This window comes from Meleagris gallopavo, chromosome 2 (genome assembly GCF_000146605.3).
Source record: "Meleagris gallopavo isolate NT-WF06-2002-E0010 breed Aviagen turkey brand Nicholas breeding stock chromosome 2, Turkey_5.1, whole genome shotgun sequence".
Taxonomy (NCBI): domain Eukaryota; kingdom Metazoa; phylum Chordata; class Aves; order Galliformes; family Phasianidae; genus Meleagris; species Meleagris gallopavo.
In genome coordinates, this window is record NC_015012.2 from 104,915,003 (window position 1) to 104,931,490 (window position 16,488).

The 16,488-nt window shown below is 41.6% G+C and overlaps 1 protein-coding gene across 2 annotated transcripts in view; it reads right to left on the reverse strand.

Moving 5' to 3' along the window:
- The window catches only part of INTS9 (integrator complex subunit 9), a 71,290-nt gene that overhangs the window by 45,637 nt on the left and 9,165 nt on the right, over nucleotides 1–16,488 (reverse strand). For both annotated transcript variants that reach the window (XM_010708087.3, XM_019613386.2), the window contains 5 exons: nucleotides 14,857–14,919; nucleotides 11,504–11,643; nucleotides 9,790–9,876; nucleotides 4,961–5,081; nucleotides 2,798–2,932 (listed from right to left, as the gene is read on the reverse strand). In XM_010708087.3, coding sequence (XP_010706389.1) covers nucleotides 2,798–2,932; nucleotides 4,961–5,081; nucleotides 9,790–9,876; nucleotides 11,504–11,643; nucleotides 14,857–14,919 — 546 coding nt within the window. The remainder of the gene's footprint in view (nucleotides 1–2,797; nucleotides 2,933–4,960; nucleotides 5,082–9,789; nucleotides 9,877–11,503; nucleotides 11,644–14,856; nucleotides 14,920–16,488) is intronic.

Genomic DNA, 16,488 nt, shown 5'->3' on the forward strand with positions numbered 1-16,488 from the left:
CTGCAATAAATAGGGAAATCTGCTAGATCAGATTGCTCAGAGCCCCATCCAGCCTGACCATGAGTGTCTCCAAGGACAGGGCACCCACCACCTCTCTGTGCAATCTGTGCCAGTGCCCCACCACTCTTACTGTAAAGAAATTAAATTGGAAGGAAGAGAGGAACAAATCTTCTTTTAGTTTGAAACTCTTTCTCCTTGTCCTGTGACAATAGGTCCTGCTAAAAAGTCTGTTATCCTTTTTCTTAAAGCCTCCCTTTAGGCACTGAGAGGCTGCTCTGTCTCCCTGCAGCCTTCTGTTCTCCAAGCTGCACAGCCTCTGCTCTTTCAGCCTGTTCTAATTGGAGATGCTTTCCATCCCTAGGATCATTTTTGTGGCCCTCCTCTGGATGTGCTCCAACACATCCACGTAGTGAGGACTCCACAGTTGGATGCAGTACTCCAGGTGAGATTTCACCAGTGCAGGGTAAAGGGGCATGATCCCCCTCCCTCACCCTGCTGGCCACGCTGCTTTCGATGCAGCCCAGGATACAGATGGCTTTCTGGGATGCGAGGGCACAGTGCTGGCTCATGTTCAGCTGCCATCCACCTGTATGCCCAGGTCCTTTTCAGTAGAGCTGTGCTCTATGCTTGCAACCTCCAGATTGCACTGACAGCATGGGTTGCCAAGACTCAGTTGCAAGACCTTTCAGTTGGATTTATTGAGCCTCATGAGATTCACCTGGGCCCACTGCTCAGCTAGTCTAGGCGTGTCTGAATGGCACATCCCATCCCTTGAGCGTGTCGACCACAGCACTCAGCTTTGTGTCATCTGCAAACTTGCTGAGAGTGCACCTGGTGTCGCTGTCAATGACATTGATGAAGATGTTAAAGAGCACCTGTCCCAGTATTGACCCCTGAGGGACATCACTTGTCACTGATCTCCAGCTGGACATCGAGCCATTGACTACTCTGTACCCTCTCTCTGGGTACAAAAGTGATCTGATACCTAGGAACATTTGTGATGTGGTGAATAACAAGAAAAGGACAATCTGAATGCATTCTCAATTACTTCATAAGCTATCCTTCAAATTATGTGTTAGTAAAAAATAATGCAAAGTGCAATGGATTGTATGCTAAAAAAAAAAAAGAAGAGGCTTTCATCCACCATTTGGTCTAAGAACTAGTGTTGGTAGAATGAACAGTTCAGTCCAAACCACTTCCTATAGAAGATTCCTATGGAATCATAGAATCACCAAGGTTGGAAAAGATCTCTAAGATCGCCCAGTCCAACCATCCACCTATCACCAATATTTCCCACTAAACCACATTCTTGTAGCCTGTACTATTGCCTGGGGTTGTTGTGGCCAAAGTGCAGGACCCAGCACTTAGTCTTGTTCAACTTCAACCCTCAGTGCAGCTATCCAGCCTGTCCAGATCCCTCTGTAGGGTCTTCCTACCCCCAGGCAGATTGACATTTCCTCCCAACCTTCTCACCTGAAAATTTACTGAGGGTGCACTCAATGCCCTCATCTAGGTCATCAATAAATACACTGAACAAGACAGGCCTCAATATCAAATCCTGGGGAGCACCAGACACCAACTGGATTTGAGTCCATTCAGCACCACTTTCTGGGCCTGTCCCTTCAGTTCTTTACCCAGCAAAGAGTGTACCTGTCCAAGCCATGAGCTGCTCTTTCTCCAGCACTATGGGAGACAGTGTCAAAGGTTTTGCTGAAGTCTAGGAAGACAACATCAACAGCCTTTCCCTCATCTGCCAGGTGGGTCACCCAATCATGAAGGAGATGAGGTTGGTCAAGCAAGACTTGCCCTTCATGAACCCATGCTGGCTGGGCCTGATCCCCCAGTTGTCCCTCATAGATCAAAGTTTCTCCTCACAGAAGTTTAACATTCATGCCTTGTTAAATATTGCTTGTGTTCCTTCAGCAGAAGGTCTCAAAAGAACATTGCCCAGGCCAGGATGAGGCAGATGATGAAAAAAAGAGAGAGACTCTGATGCCTTGTATGCAGGTAAGTACAGACACACTATCTATTGTTCAATTCTTGAGATCAAGCTTTTAAAGGAAGGGTGCTCAGAAGCAACCCTCTTTAGAAGATACTCACCTTGGGGGAATTACTTACTCCTCATGAACCTGACACATTTTCTAAATTATTTTTAAATACCTCACGCTAATATTGCTTCCAACTATTTTGACAACTTCTGAAGCACATAGTACTGCAAACTTCAAGCTATTCTTTGCACGAAGAATTTATGGATCTAGAGAGAATTAATTTACTGGAAATTACATCTACAGCACTATAAAGACTTTGCCCTCAGCAGAGCAGGGTGGAAATGTTGGCAGCCAGTAAGCTATCATTTCTCCCAAGGAAGGATGTTTCAGAAGTGATATAGAAGCAGTCTGCGAACTGTCTGTAAAGACTCCTAAAAAAAAATCCATATTTTACTGAGAGTCACTAATGGTCTATTGTTTAACTCTGTTGAAATTTTCCTACTTAAGGTGATGGAGAACTTCAAAGCAGAAAGTAAGTTAACACCAAATCATCAATAATAAAAAATTTTAGTTGTCCTTCTCTATTAACATGCTCCCTTACCAGGGTGCTATGTCTTTCTAACCACCATTCAAAGTCCAGCCAAGTACTAACAGAGGTACATCTGTACAGATTCCACACTATGCCTGATCTCAGAGGAGTGAGCCCTTCTGCTGGTTTTTCTATATTGTTTTTTTTTGTTTGTTTGTTTTTGTTTTTTTTTTGGTCAAAGACACTTGTCTTTAGAGAAGTGTACCAAAAGTGGTTGTACCTGAGGATGTGTTGTAAGCAGAGAAGATCCTGAAACGTAGGAAACCTTTTCATAGTGTGACTGGATAATCCAATTGGAACTTCCAAGAGCGTAGCCTGAGCTGAGAGGTGTGACCTGCACAGCACCAAACAACTCCTGAAACACACAGGAAGAGAAATTAACTTGAGAGAGCCCGAGAGAAATGAGAACAGGTTATTTTATAATCAGTGATAACAACTTAAACTAGTTCTGCTATTCAAGGCTTTTATGAAGCTGGTATTTGTCTTATGTCCGCTGTTTTAATTTCCCCAGGTCTAACAGAACACAAGCTCTGAGAAAAACTTCTCCTGAGGTAGTCTTCATCAGGTCTCTCTTCCATGTTAATCCTTCAGTAGCCAAGTTCACACTGCAACAATTCTCACTGGAGGAACTAACTGTGGTCCATCTGGTTTTGATGTACTGAGGAACTTTGTAGGAGTTTAGATCTTTGAAAACTTTATACTCCCTTGGGCAAATTTTATCAATATAGACCAGCAGGAGAGAAGGAAAGACAGCATAGCAAGTTGTTATGTACTGATATAAAATTCTGTCTGACTCACAGATTTTGCTGTATAAAATGTATATTTAAAGACAAAGTCACTTAACAATTTTACCAATCACTTAGTTACAAATATATATATATTTGTATTTTTAATGCTACCTACTGGTGATTTAAGAACAACTCCCTTCAAACTCAATCCAAATTTCAGTTTCAGCTCTGAGCACAAGCAACCTGTCAACTGTCTCATTTCTAGGTGTTTTTAGAAAGTTTATTGCTTTCTGTACACAGCAATGTATTAGAATTGTTTGGAGAAAGGAAAATAAGCCTCCATGTATACCTCACTAATGTGTTGTACTTTCTGGTTACTGAATAATAGAACAAGCATTCATGCAATACTAATGATTTTTCTAGTATCCCAGTACATATTTGGCGTCTCAAAACAAGGTCTCCATTCCTCTGAGTTCGTAATGGACAACAATCCATTCCTGATGTTGCCACATTTGGGGTTAGCTGACTAATTAGACTTTCATTGTTTTAAAAGTCATCTTTGGGAAGAGATAAAAGATGCTCTAGGAATGTCTCTGCCCCCTCTCCCAGTAACTATAAAAGAACAATTGGCTCAGAGGTACAGATCTAAAACATGGTGAGATTCACCCACACTGTGAGGACAGCCGAAAGTGAAGAGTAATTACCCATTAATACTGAGGAATTCCAAGTACACTCAACCTGACTGCTGGCTAGAAAAAAATGCAGCTGATATTTACATCAGCACCCATGTTAGTGATGGCTCAAGGTCTTTTCTCACCAGCTGTAATGCAGCAGCACACAAACACAAACCCATCCAATTTAGTTCCTAGCTGCACTGGTTATTGCTTCAAACTGCCTTACATACAAACAATAGTTTCTGAACTTCATTGGCCCTTAGGTAATGAAAAAGGAGCAAACAAAAAATCTGGGTATACAATTTACTATAATCCACCTTCTTACCTCATGTTGGTGTGCAACAATAGCAGGCACCACGGTACACATGCTGCCCATAAGAGTGTATTGCAGGCTACTGAACTGTTGGTCAGTTCATTCTACAAACTACACTGGATTATAGTTAGCAGCATTAGATACAACTAACCTTAGCTGAGAACCTTGGGAAAGCAGTGTTTGAAGTTCAGGTTGAACCATTAGGTTTTGTTTACAATCCCTAATTTGTTCTGTAAAAGAAAGCGGAGGCTAAAGCACTCAAAAAGATTCCCAGAAGTGAGATACAGTAACTCAGAAGGGGATGTGGCTTACAGACAGAAAGGATACATTCATTTGGTACATCCTCCAAGCTCTCAGTGGGCCAGACATCAATTCTAAATTCACAGGTACGCCTTAAAATTGGCTTCCCCTGAGGAATAGGAGAGACAAATGGATACTCCTGATTTTCAACAAACAACAACCCTTCCTGGGAGACAGACTAGGGTGCATTTCAATAATACACAATCTTGCAATCTTGCCTTACTTTCTCAGGTCAGAGTAACTACATCTTTAACAGGATCTAGAAGAAAAATAGAAAAGGAAGGGCATTTTTCAGGCTTTTGTAGGGAGAAAGCTGGAAAGCAACAAGATGTTACTGTTGACCTGAGGAAAACTCTGCTGATACTCACAATTTTCTGGGAATACCCCACCAGCTGGATCTTACTGAGAGCAGCATTCACTTCGGGCATGGTGTAGCACTTCCTCCACATTGACACCTCCACTGCATCTTTCAGAGGGGCTGGCAGCAATCTGCAAAGGTCAAAAGGATCTGGGCATTTTCAGAACTTCCTGATGGATCACCATTCCCCCTCATATCCTTAGAGATTGGATTTTCTCTTTTTCCTTCTTTTTCTTTTAAATATGTGTGGTGCTTCAAAGTGAGGAGCAAGGCTTTCTGCATGTTGAGAGGTAGAATCACACTGTCCATTTTACCTCACCTTTAGCTTTCTTATTATTGATCCTATCCAGCCTTCTTCGGAGTAGCTGAGGTGAAGGTGTTCTAACAACTCCAGTGTTATTTTTGCCACCAATGAAGGATGTCAACATGAAACGCACTACTAGAATTAGTAGAGATGACTTCCATCAGTGTCTACTCTGCATAACCCAGTTCTAAAACTAAGAATTTGAAAATCAGAAGTAAGCTCCAAACTTGTGATTCAAATACCGGTACCAGAACATGAACCAACACTGGCTCTGCTCTCAGTTTTGACACCACTGTCCTATAGGACCATGTGTCCCTGCACTCCAGATTCTTTGCCTTCAACTCAGATATGCTGCTCACCCTCAGAACCTACTGGCAACAGTACATCAGCTGACACTGCAGAGCACTTTGAGATCCCCTACATGGAAGTATTCAAGATGTTTTACACCAAAGAAAAACCCATCCATCCTGCTATTCACAGACACTGCAAGTTAGCTGGACAGCGTTGTCAAGGGAAGAAGTGAACTGAAATGTCACAGGCTGTAAGAGAGATGGCTAACTTCTGGGAAATAAATCTTCCTTAGCAACATGAACTGAGGCAGGAAGCAGCACAGCTGCCAAATGCATAAGAAGAATAGGGATTTTTTTTTTTTTTTGTATATTAAACCAATGCTAAATCAAAGGCTAATTCAAACCAATTTCCAAAGATTTATGGAAATTGGTGAAGTTTCTTTGATCAATTTGTTTAAAAGAATTTAATTTATTGTTATATCTACCAGGTCACTGAACTCCTCCATAATTTAAGATAGTGAAGAAAGGATTAAGACCAGCTCTTGCCAAGCCTGCTGTATAGGTCTAGTGTGATAAGTGTAATTCCAGCACTTGCTGGCTGAAAGCATGCTGCGCTTAAGGAAACAAACAAAGCGTTCAAGGTCTTTTTTGGGAAGTCATAAGCAACAAAAGGCCAAACAATGTGGATAGTTGTCCACCACTGCACTGAAGCAAATTGCCTGTAAAAGCCTTTAACCTACCATAAGAAGCATTTAGTGCTGGATGCTTTCAGGAGCTTCTCTTCTGGGAAGGGGAGAATATATCTCCAGGTAATGGAGAAAAGTGGGGAATTGTCCTTGCTGATAGAAGCAAGTTCCTATTAGCCTTGACTCTGTGGCTCCATTGTAAATATGCCTTGATTCCTAACAGAGACCAGTGACCAGTCTCCAAGCTGTTTCATTCTTTCCTGGTTCCTCAGATGTGCCCCTGCTTGCATTCAACCTGTCACCTCACCTCTAAAATCTGTACCCATTCCTGGAGGATATTTTAAAGCTGTGAGTGAAGCTACTAACACTACGGAATCACGGAATGGCCAGGGTTGGGAGGAATCTCAAGGATCATGAATCTCCAGACCTGGACACAGCACTGCAGATGGGGCCTCACAAGAGCAGAGTAGAGGGGGACAATCACCTCCCTGTCCCTGCTGGCCACCCCTCTTCTGATGGAGCCCAGGATACCATTTGCTTTCCGAGCTGCAAGAGCACACTGCTGGCTCATGTTCAGCTTTTCAACCATCAGGACCCCCAGGTCCTTCTCTGCAGGGCTGCTTCTTCCAGTCTGTATGGATTGGGCCTGGGATTCCTCCGGCCCAAGTGCCAAACCTTGTACTTTGATGTGTTGAACCTCATCAGGTTCACCCAGGCCACCTTTCAAGCCTGTTGAGGTCCCTCTGAATGGCATCCCTTCCTTCCACCATGCACTACAGTAACATCCTGTTCAGATCACCTCGTAACAACCAGATGTACGTGGGTAGATTCAGGAACAGACAACCTACAGTCATGAACAGGGAGGTATTCTGAAGCAGCACGATCTGATCCTTAATATAAAAAAAAATTCATGCCTAAGTAGTTCAGGGCCTTGTATCCTTAACTGGGCATCTGCACAGTCAGAAGAGTGCCCTTGTTGTCTGCTACCCTCTTTCAGGAATACTCTGTTTCAGACACTTTTGGAAAGATGTAAGAGAACATCAAGTAGTCACCAAAATGTCTTTCGTAAGGCAAACTTCCAGCTTAGCCCCTTGAATCCTAATCAGCACCACAAATAACCTGTCTGAGCAAGTAGAGAGCTTCCATGAGGCTGCTCATTTCAAACAAAAACCAATGGCAATAGAACTTGCTGGGCAATTAGTTTAGACTGGATCAGATAATAGCAAAATGTAAGCCACAATAATGAACTTATTATATTTTACACAGCATTTGCATTTAAAATGCTTCAATGCTTAATCTAATGAAGATGAAAATACTTTGTGTTTTATACTAATTATTCAGAGTAGAACTAGCTGAATTGTAAAGCAGTATGACTGATCAGCCTGAAAAATTACAGTTAGACTCAGAAGTAATAAATACTCCCTTCAAGCAACAGCCAAGAGTTCAAAAAAAACAAAACAAAACAAAACACCAAGGATCACTTTTTCTTAAATAATGGATGTCAGCCTAACCCTGCATGTGCCATTAGCCAGGTATTAATTTGTGACCCGTGGATGTTTGCTCACATGCTATAATAATCAGTTCTACTCATGCTTGCACGACACTTGCCACCAGGAATCTCAAAACATCTTGCAAACATTAATTAAGCCCCCGTTAGCCATTATGGTGGGTAGGAGTTCCATTTAACAGAGGCATAGGGAGGTGAAGAAGGGAAACTCATAGTACAGGCAGGTTCAATTGGAAAGAGAATTTAGATCTATCCTGTTCCAGCTCACAGAAACCACTGGTTCCTACCAGCCTCAAGGCTGAGTTTAGAATAGGAAGATGTATAACAGCTGCAGGGCTGCCAGTTACATTTGGTTATCTTCCTTCTATCATTTCTTTGCTCTGCCTCTGGCTTGTATTTGGATAAAGTGTACATTTTACCTCTATAAGTTGGGGGACCTGAAGTCTGATTGAGGTTCCCTGCAAGACATCATGCTGCAGCAGTGCTATGGGATCAACAGAGATCCTGTAAGTGGCGCAGAAGGGTTGGTTCAGTCCCTCCTAGGGGGTGGGCTCTTGTACTTCCCTCCCACCTCCACTGGTATCTCATTATAACAGCTACTTGACAGCAGAAAGGAGGAACTGTGGATGTTAGGGCACTTCCTGAGCAAAGGGAGACAAAAAATACTTTTCCTGTGGCAGCTGAATCAGAACAAAGATCACATCTCTGAGTACACTTCGGAATAGTCAACAGTGTGTAAAGTGCTAGCCAGCACTTTTTCTAAAATACAACCACCAGGAAAGTGACATTAAATGAGCTCTAAGATATATGATCCTCCTCTAAGCCATGCATACAAAACACAGGCAGTAGTGTGACGAGAATAATGGCTCCAGCCCTCTTTCATCACACAACTGTGAGCCTCAAGAGTCATTCTACTCAGGCCAGCAGACTTCAAAATTAAAAGACACCACTTTAACGAGAGTGTACCTCAACCAGGACAAAATCCTTATCAACCTTATCTTTGGTTTTGTTTTACACCGTTGTTTTGCTTGCCTCCTTCAGAAATGTGAGTTACTGCTCCTATGCTCAGCAGGGGAGTATACTATATAGCCAAGCATATGTTAATTTGGATTTTTAATTTCCTTGCTTTGTGATATTGAAATGCTACTTTTACAACTTGGGAAATAATTCATTTTTAGTAAACTCTTAAATCACGCCACATTAAGAATAGAAAATGAGAGATCATTTAAAATGCACAAAGCAGCATTTAAAAATAACTTTCTTTAACCAAGTCTGTATTTAAAATGTGCTAGCAACAAAACTATTTCTTCTGTGGAACATATTGTGCACCTAAAGTTATCTTCACTTCCAAGGAAAGCATTAGCTGCTATTAGTAAACTATTAGAAAAACTTTTGGATTACAGACACTTCCAAAATTCCAGAGGTAGAATTTTGAACACCTCATTTGAGCATCTTGGTTTTGTAACAGAAATAACAGAGCTTGAATTTCCAATCAACTTTTTTTTTTTTTTTTAAAGCTTCTAATTTTGTTTCTAAACTTTAAAACAGTAGGGAAAAAAAAAAACAAAAATTACTTTTTTGTTGTTCAAGTGTGAAAGAGGCTGCAACCTGGGAGGAAAGATGGCACTGCACTGTGGTTTGCTCCCAGTCACTTCCAACAGTTCATTGCCTACTTTCTCAGCATTTTGGTAAACACGAGCACAAATATCATTTTAAATTAAAACTATTAAACTTATTAATGTTGTGTTGTAAACAGCTTGCTAATTTCATCAACTTTTTATGATGCTAACAAAAATCCTCCATTTTTATCTACCATCATAGAGCTATGCTACGTGAGGGAAGACAGAGGAGGCATGTGCCTTACCAAATCTTCTACCAAGAACCAAGCTTGTGGAGTTCCTGTACACCACTTAACTGTTCTTGCTGCTTAGTGGCATTAGCAAATCAAACCTCAGGTGGTGGCAGCTGACCAATTTTTACACTTAATGCTAAAGTTTGGTTAGAGTTTTAGAGTTTTAGGACAGTCACCCTCCACAGATGGCTGTTCCTTACCTCTGTACCTCCTTGTTCTTCCACATGGAGGCAGACTGAGCCTTTGGCACACGTTCAATGGAATTCACCAGTTCTTCCATGAGAAGTCTGAAAACAACAACGAAGTTATTGGAATTGCAGCCTTTCAGATAAGACATAACCTGATTTGTCCCAAATCACTCCAAAATATCACATGAATTGTAACACTGTCAAACGGTTTCAAAGAAGGCTTCCTCCTCCAGAGGCATTGCAGCAATTATCAGTGCTACACCTGTTTTCCTGCTGTGTACATCAAATTTCAGCTAGTCCAATTCTATCTGACTGATTGTGACAGTAAAAGGATCTGGCCTACTGGGTTATGGGTTATTGGGAAAGCAGAAGGGCAAGAGGAACTCCCAAATCTCTCCTGCTATACAAGACGATTTCTACATTACTGCCTGCTTGCCACAAGGAATGAGATAAAATATATTAAGAAAACATGTCAGCTGATGTCTGTCTGTTCACCACTTTCAGGAGTCAAGCACATTGTCAGAGGGACCCTCCTCATCTACAAACGCACAGTACAGTATTTGACACAGAAAAACATCAGTCATTACAAACTGTTAATATGGATTTCACTGCCCAAAAGTAAGCAGCATTTGCAGTTGTACACATGCTTTACTTTGAAGGCACGAAATGGCAGATTTAACTGTAGAAGAACAGTACACTGATTTACTTGAGATGGTGAGAACCATACCAGAGTCTACCCTTCAACAAGCCTATGCTTGTTATCTTCAGCTATGGGCCAGCAAGAGCCCAAAGATCTACTACTAGTTCATATTTACATAGTTCCTTTCTCTTTCAAGAGCCTTTAGTTTTTGTTTTTAAACAAAAGGAGAATTATTCTGGTCGTGGAAAGTTTGTATTCTGGTGTGGAAAGTTAATAGACAAAGGTTCCTACCCTGAAGTGCTTACATCAGAAGTTCAGAAACCACAGCTTAATCTGATTTCTAATTATTGAACATGGCAGTTGCTCTGTATGGGAAATGCACACAGCACAACTGTGTTAGACACATCCAGGAAGAAAGCTGCAGCCTTTGCTTGCTGGGATTGACCTATTTGATCAACAAACTTTGAAAGAAAGTACTACCAAATTAGACAATCAAATGCTAACTTTTTGACAGCACTGGAACACCTTGCATTTTCTACTTGTCTCATATTTCTGCTGCTTTTCTCTCTGCTTCTCTTTAGAGTTAGGAGCTTATGAGAGAATCTCAACTGTCATTTGAAATGAAGCCAGCTTGAATTCCCTTCCACGGAGTGGAGACTGGTATGAATCTCAAATGCTGAAAAACAACAAGGCAATAATCTTAAAAGCATTTATTAAAATATTGGTGACTTCTCTTTTGTTTAAGGGGAGCAAAGAGGACAAGAAAGATCTTTGATTCATGGTTCTTGAAGGTTTGAAGCAGGCTACACGGTAACTGCTGCTCAAGGTATCTCTGTCCACCCAAGATCTACTATTCCACATCTGCCTGGACTCAACACAAAACATCTGCTGTAAATGACAGGCAGTTCCAGAGTTTGGGAAACACTGAGTTAACACATTTTCAGCACTAAGGACTTGGCTGGTATTCAGCTACTGCCTAAGAGCCTCTTTGGAACTTTAGACACTACTCCTCTACCCGTATTATCCTTTACACCTTTTCCTTAGCAGTGATGAAAGAGGAGCAGAGGATAGCAAGGGGCTTTTTACCTGCCAATTTGAACAGTGGGCTCAGTGGCATACACTGTTCCAGTGAATCCTGTGTACTCTGTGATGTAGGGCAATGCCATCATGCAGTGATAGTTTGAGATCAAGATTACATCCACTGTGGAGAGGTCAAGCAGCTCAGTCTGAAAACAGAGGAAAGAGATAAGCAACGTATAACTCTTTCAGACAGTTTAAGCAATGACAGGAAAACTTGGATTTTCTAAAAGTCTCTCTATAATTATTCCCTTTTCAGACCTAAAAAGGAAACCAGGTCCTGCGTTTGCCTGTCTTTCCTGTAACAAAATGGCTGCTGCTAGGAGCAGCGTTATGATTACACTTATCAAAGAACTGATGGGCGCACTTCCTTAGTGAGGAACGATGGCTGCCCAACCACTGTCACTTCCTCACTAACAATTTATCAGTGGGTCTCATACTTTTTATGCTGCATGTGGTACAGTACCCCAGGAGTGAGATGAATGTACACTGTATTTATTCATATGCTTACAATAATTTATATATATTTTCCCAGACTAAATGCTTGACATCTTCATCACCCACATTTTCTACAGCTAGAGATTAAGCTCACTCATATGATACTACAAAACAGATGGGTGGGTCTAATTTGTTTTGATGTGACAGTTAAGACAGTAGTTCAGAGAGTGAAAGGAGAAGATTTCACACATTGTTAAAGGAATTTTAATTAGAAATATTTACTGGTAATGCTATAACACAAATGGTGTCAAGCCAGAAATTTACAAGATATATGACCTCCAACTCAGTTATTATAGAGCAGCTAATGGAATTCAACACTCATCAAGCACATATTATCTGATTACAAGGCTCGGTCCAGCAATTTGAATAAAAATGGCAGGAAAGTAGGTCACTTTCAGAGGGTTGACATGGTGATCTGGTGACAAGCTGCTTAACTCCCAACTAAGCATTCAAGGTTTCAATCCATGATCACAGCTGATTTTAGAGCACAATCTCCAATCTAAGCACAGTAAGTGAACACTGTCCTTCAATTCACGACAGGACACCTTTTATTTTACAGAGCTTGCCAGGCAAAAATACACTGCATGGTATCAAAGAGCCTGCTGCTGCCTGCTCCTACCAAGCTGGTCCTTCATGGTTTGGTTTTCAGCTGTGTTTAGACTATAGAGAACCAAATGGGGAGTCACTCCAGGCCTGAGCTGAATCCCAGCCCAGCAAGCCATGGGGGGATAGAAGATACAGACTACCATTTTCCAAGCTTAAGTGTCCCATATCTCAGCATCCTAGAAGCATTTACTAATAGGATGAAAAGGGTGTCAAAACCAAAACAAAGTAGAATCTTCCCAGGGATTCACAGCAATCTCTGTAAAAGTGCCTGTGAGGAGAAGAGATTTATAAATGTTTCTTGAATGTGAAGTGAGAGAGATCAGAAGGTTGCCAAGCACAGAAAGGGCAGCACTCTGACATGTGGAAGTGTACTCTGCTGCTGAGACAGCCTCTTATCACCTTGTGGCTTCTGGACTATGTTCAAAATTCGGCTTTCTTTGGCAACGGTGTTCCTGGAAGTGATAGTGTGATTCTGAAACTAACTGCTTTTGCAGACAACTTTCTTCAAAAGTAGTGGTGTGGAACGAGAAAAGGACAAAGCCTTTTTCACACAAGCTCCTTCTTATCCCATGCTGCCAAACACCAGCAATATTTCTACTTTACTGATGTGCCTGCAGGCCATGCTCCTGCAGACAAGGCAGCATGTAAAGCTAGAGAAGTGTGCTGTGTGTCACTATCCTAGTCTTCTCTTCAAGCACTTGGCATCTGCTGGGAACCTGAGGAAATGAAGCATTTGAGAGGATATTTGTACAGCCCCTAAAATGTTGACACATGCAGCTGGTTGCCATCTTCTTGTTACAAGGACTGCTGGAAAATGTTCAGTGATGGCACTGGCATAATAGAGCTGCAGCTCCCCAACAGCCATTTTTGAGCTACGGATAGGGTTATTTTCCAGACAAATAAAGTAATCAGAAAGGTGAGTTGAAGCACTTTAAATCCCAGCAGGAAATCATTCCTATGTATGGCCTCAATTCCAAAGGGAATTCAAACTGCACTCTATCTTCCCAAAATCTGGAACATAATGGCACTTTCTGCCCATACAGATGCTTTCTAGATCCCCGCTCTTCTCCAAGACATTAAGCAGAAAGTACACAAGAACGCAGAATTGAGTGGGCTTTTTTTTCCCCCACCCATTTATATCATTTTGGGTTGTTTTGGTGAGCGAGTTGTGTTTCTTCCTGTTGGGGGAAAACAGCAATTGCACAGAGACCTGCTGATACTGTTCCCCAAAACCAGCATCAGAGCTGCCACCTTACTTTCAAGAATCAAGATTACAAGAGCCAGAAGCTATAAGGTGGGTTTCACGGTGTCAACAGGCATAAACACCACTGCTAGTAAACTAGCAAGCTGACAGCAATCTTCCAAGACAGATTTGCAGTTCATGTCAACAAGACCAGGCAGAAAGGAGAAAAAAATCCCTGCCCAAAAGCAATCCCAACATGAAATGAAAGAACTGATGTTATCACAGCCTGAACACAGCTGAGGAAAGAGGATACTGTTCTCAGACTATTCACAATCATTCATCCTCACCACTCTCTGCTCACCTTTTTATTTTTCAGCTCTCCTACAGAGAGGTAAACCCAGTTAATTCAAATGCTTTCAATAGCCTTGCTTTCCTTTCCTTTTTTTCTTTTTTCTCCTGTAAAATGACACAAATTCTTGGCCAAACCAACTAAAGCTGCAGCAGCTTGCACAGCTGTGTCTACGTGGATATGAAGGTGCAGTTCTTTGCTCGAAGTGGCACTGATGAATAGCACAAAACGCAGTGAAACTTTTGCTGCAGGCAGAACAGCAGGACTGACTGCAGCCCAGCAGCTTCAAACAGCAGCTTAACCACAGGCTCCTCAGGGGAGCTCCAAAAGGCAGGCCATGCCTCTCTGGTCAGAGACTTTCCTCCCCTTCATTCACTGCCCTTATCTAGATCAGCACATGTTTTCTGACATAATCAAGTCTGGCTCAGTTATACTGTCTTTAAAGGGCAAATGACAAAGGACAGTTAAACCTTTCTTCTTCTTCTTTTGTGAGATGTGGATCTGCTCAAGAAGACCTTCCAGATCACTCCAAACCATTGTTGAAAAGGGCCGTTTCCATCGTTTTTCCAGTGTCATAGATATAGAGGTACCTTCACTTGACCACAGGGGTTTTAGTATTATCATTTACAGAGTAACAACAAATTAGCAGGAATCTGCTAATAACAATAATTAAGCCAATTTCTCCCACACTGACTGATTTTTAAGTAAGGCTTTGAATTAACTCACCTCTGGCAAACAGAACTCTGGCACAGAATCCACAAACACATGGCCAGAGCACTCCTTCAGCTCCTGTGAGAAAAGCACATCAACAGAAAAGACACAAAAATACAACGCAGCGTTACTCCAGTACAGTGAGTTTTGCACTTTCAAAACCTTTTCTTTATCGTAGGCAATTTCCAACCCTGTTTTTGTTCCCCTTCTAGACATCATCCTTTGTAAGCAAATCTTCTGCAATTGGTTTTGTGGATGAATCCCTTATCTTAGGGCACTTGATGAAGCACTTACTGGGGATCCAGGTTTCACATGGCACCTCTGTTCTATTTATCTCTATTGGATCTCTAGTCCTCTATTTTCTCTTTTCCCAGAGGTGACATGAGAAGCTTTTGTCAAATGAAAAGTGACATTCTTCAGCATTATGCATGGAAAAGAGTAAACAGAAACATTCTCAACTCTAATCCTAGCCTACCTCATGGGGTAGGCAACCTTCCACACTGTTCTTTGTCTCACAGATGCTTCTTTCGCTTGTCCCAGAGCTAGTGGTCTAAGCCAGCTTCAGACTGAGAGAATTAAAAATTGAATCCAATTCTTAATAATTACAGTGCACCTGCCAACTAATAACGAATGAGCAATTACATCTAGTGGCAGAAGTCTCCTAACCTCATCTCAAGGGAGTTCAAAATGATTAAAACTAGATCGCAGCAAATTTCAATGCCTCTCCAGGAGGTAAGTTTTATAACTGTCATCCGGAGAGTGCTATAACAGAACGTCCACCTGACATGATAAAACATCCTCCTTTGACTCCTTCCCTTGCCTTTTTCCAGCATGGGTCAAATTATTTACCATTCCAAGCAGTTACGACGGTCAAGGTGAAGGTAAGAGATGCTGCCTTTGAATTTTTAAACACATGTTTTCCATTGACACTGTGCAAGTTTGATTCTCCTGAGCACACACTGCAGGAGCACCAAAGAAATGTAAATACCTCACTTACAAAATATACTGACAGCCTATTTGCTCTTCAGATGGAACAGAAGCCAAAGGCTCCGAGACTAAAGATGGAGTTCAGGAGAAGCAAATTTAAACTGGGTAACTCCATTCCTGCCACAGAGCATCTATAACTCTGTGATCCTCAGTCAGCATATGCTCTGAATAGAGCTAACACTGTTTTACTTACAGAAGTACTGCCTATATAGTTTCTTTTGTCTCCAATGAGAAGAAAACTCAGGTCTTAAATCTGTGATCTTCAGCTTTCTCACCTGCAGGAATCAGATCAGCCCAGAAGTCCCCTACAAAAGGGGCTATTATTACCATTTTCCTTTAATGTTCATGTAGTTGGAGAACAATTTATTAAAACAGTATTTTCTCTACCAATATCTATTGCTGCACACATTTGAAAAGTGCCTGCCTATTTTACTAGCATCTGACATATTTTTGTGTTCATTGTTCCCCTATGGCAGATCCGGCTGGATGCAGCAGTGCCTAGTTTCAGTTGAAGCCCAGAAAAATTCTCATTATAAAACTACTGCAATGAAAAGAAGGGGAAAAAAAAAAACTATAACTCGTATAGCATACATTATACGAAGTTATACGAGGTCAGAGACTTTCCTCCCCTTAATTCACTGCCCTTATCTAGATCAGCAC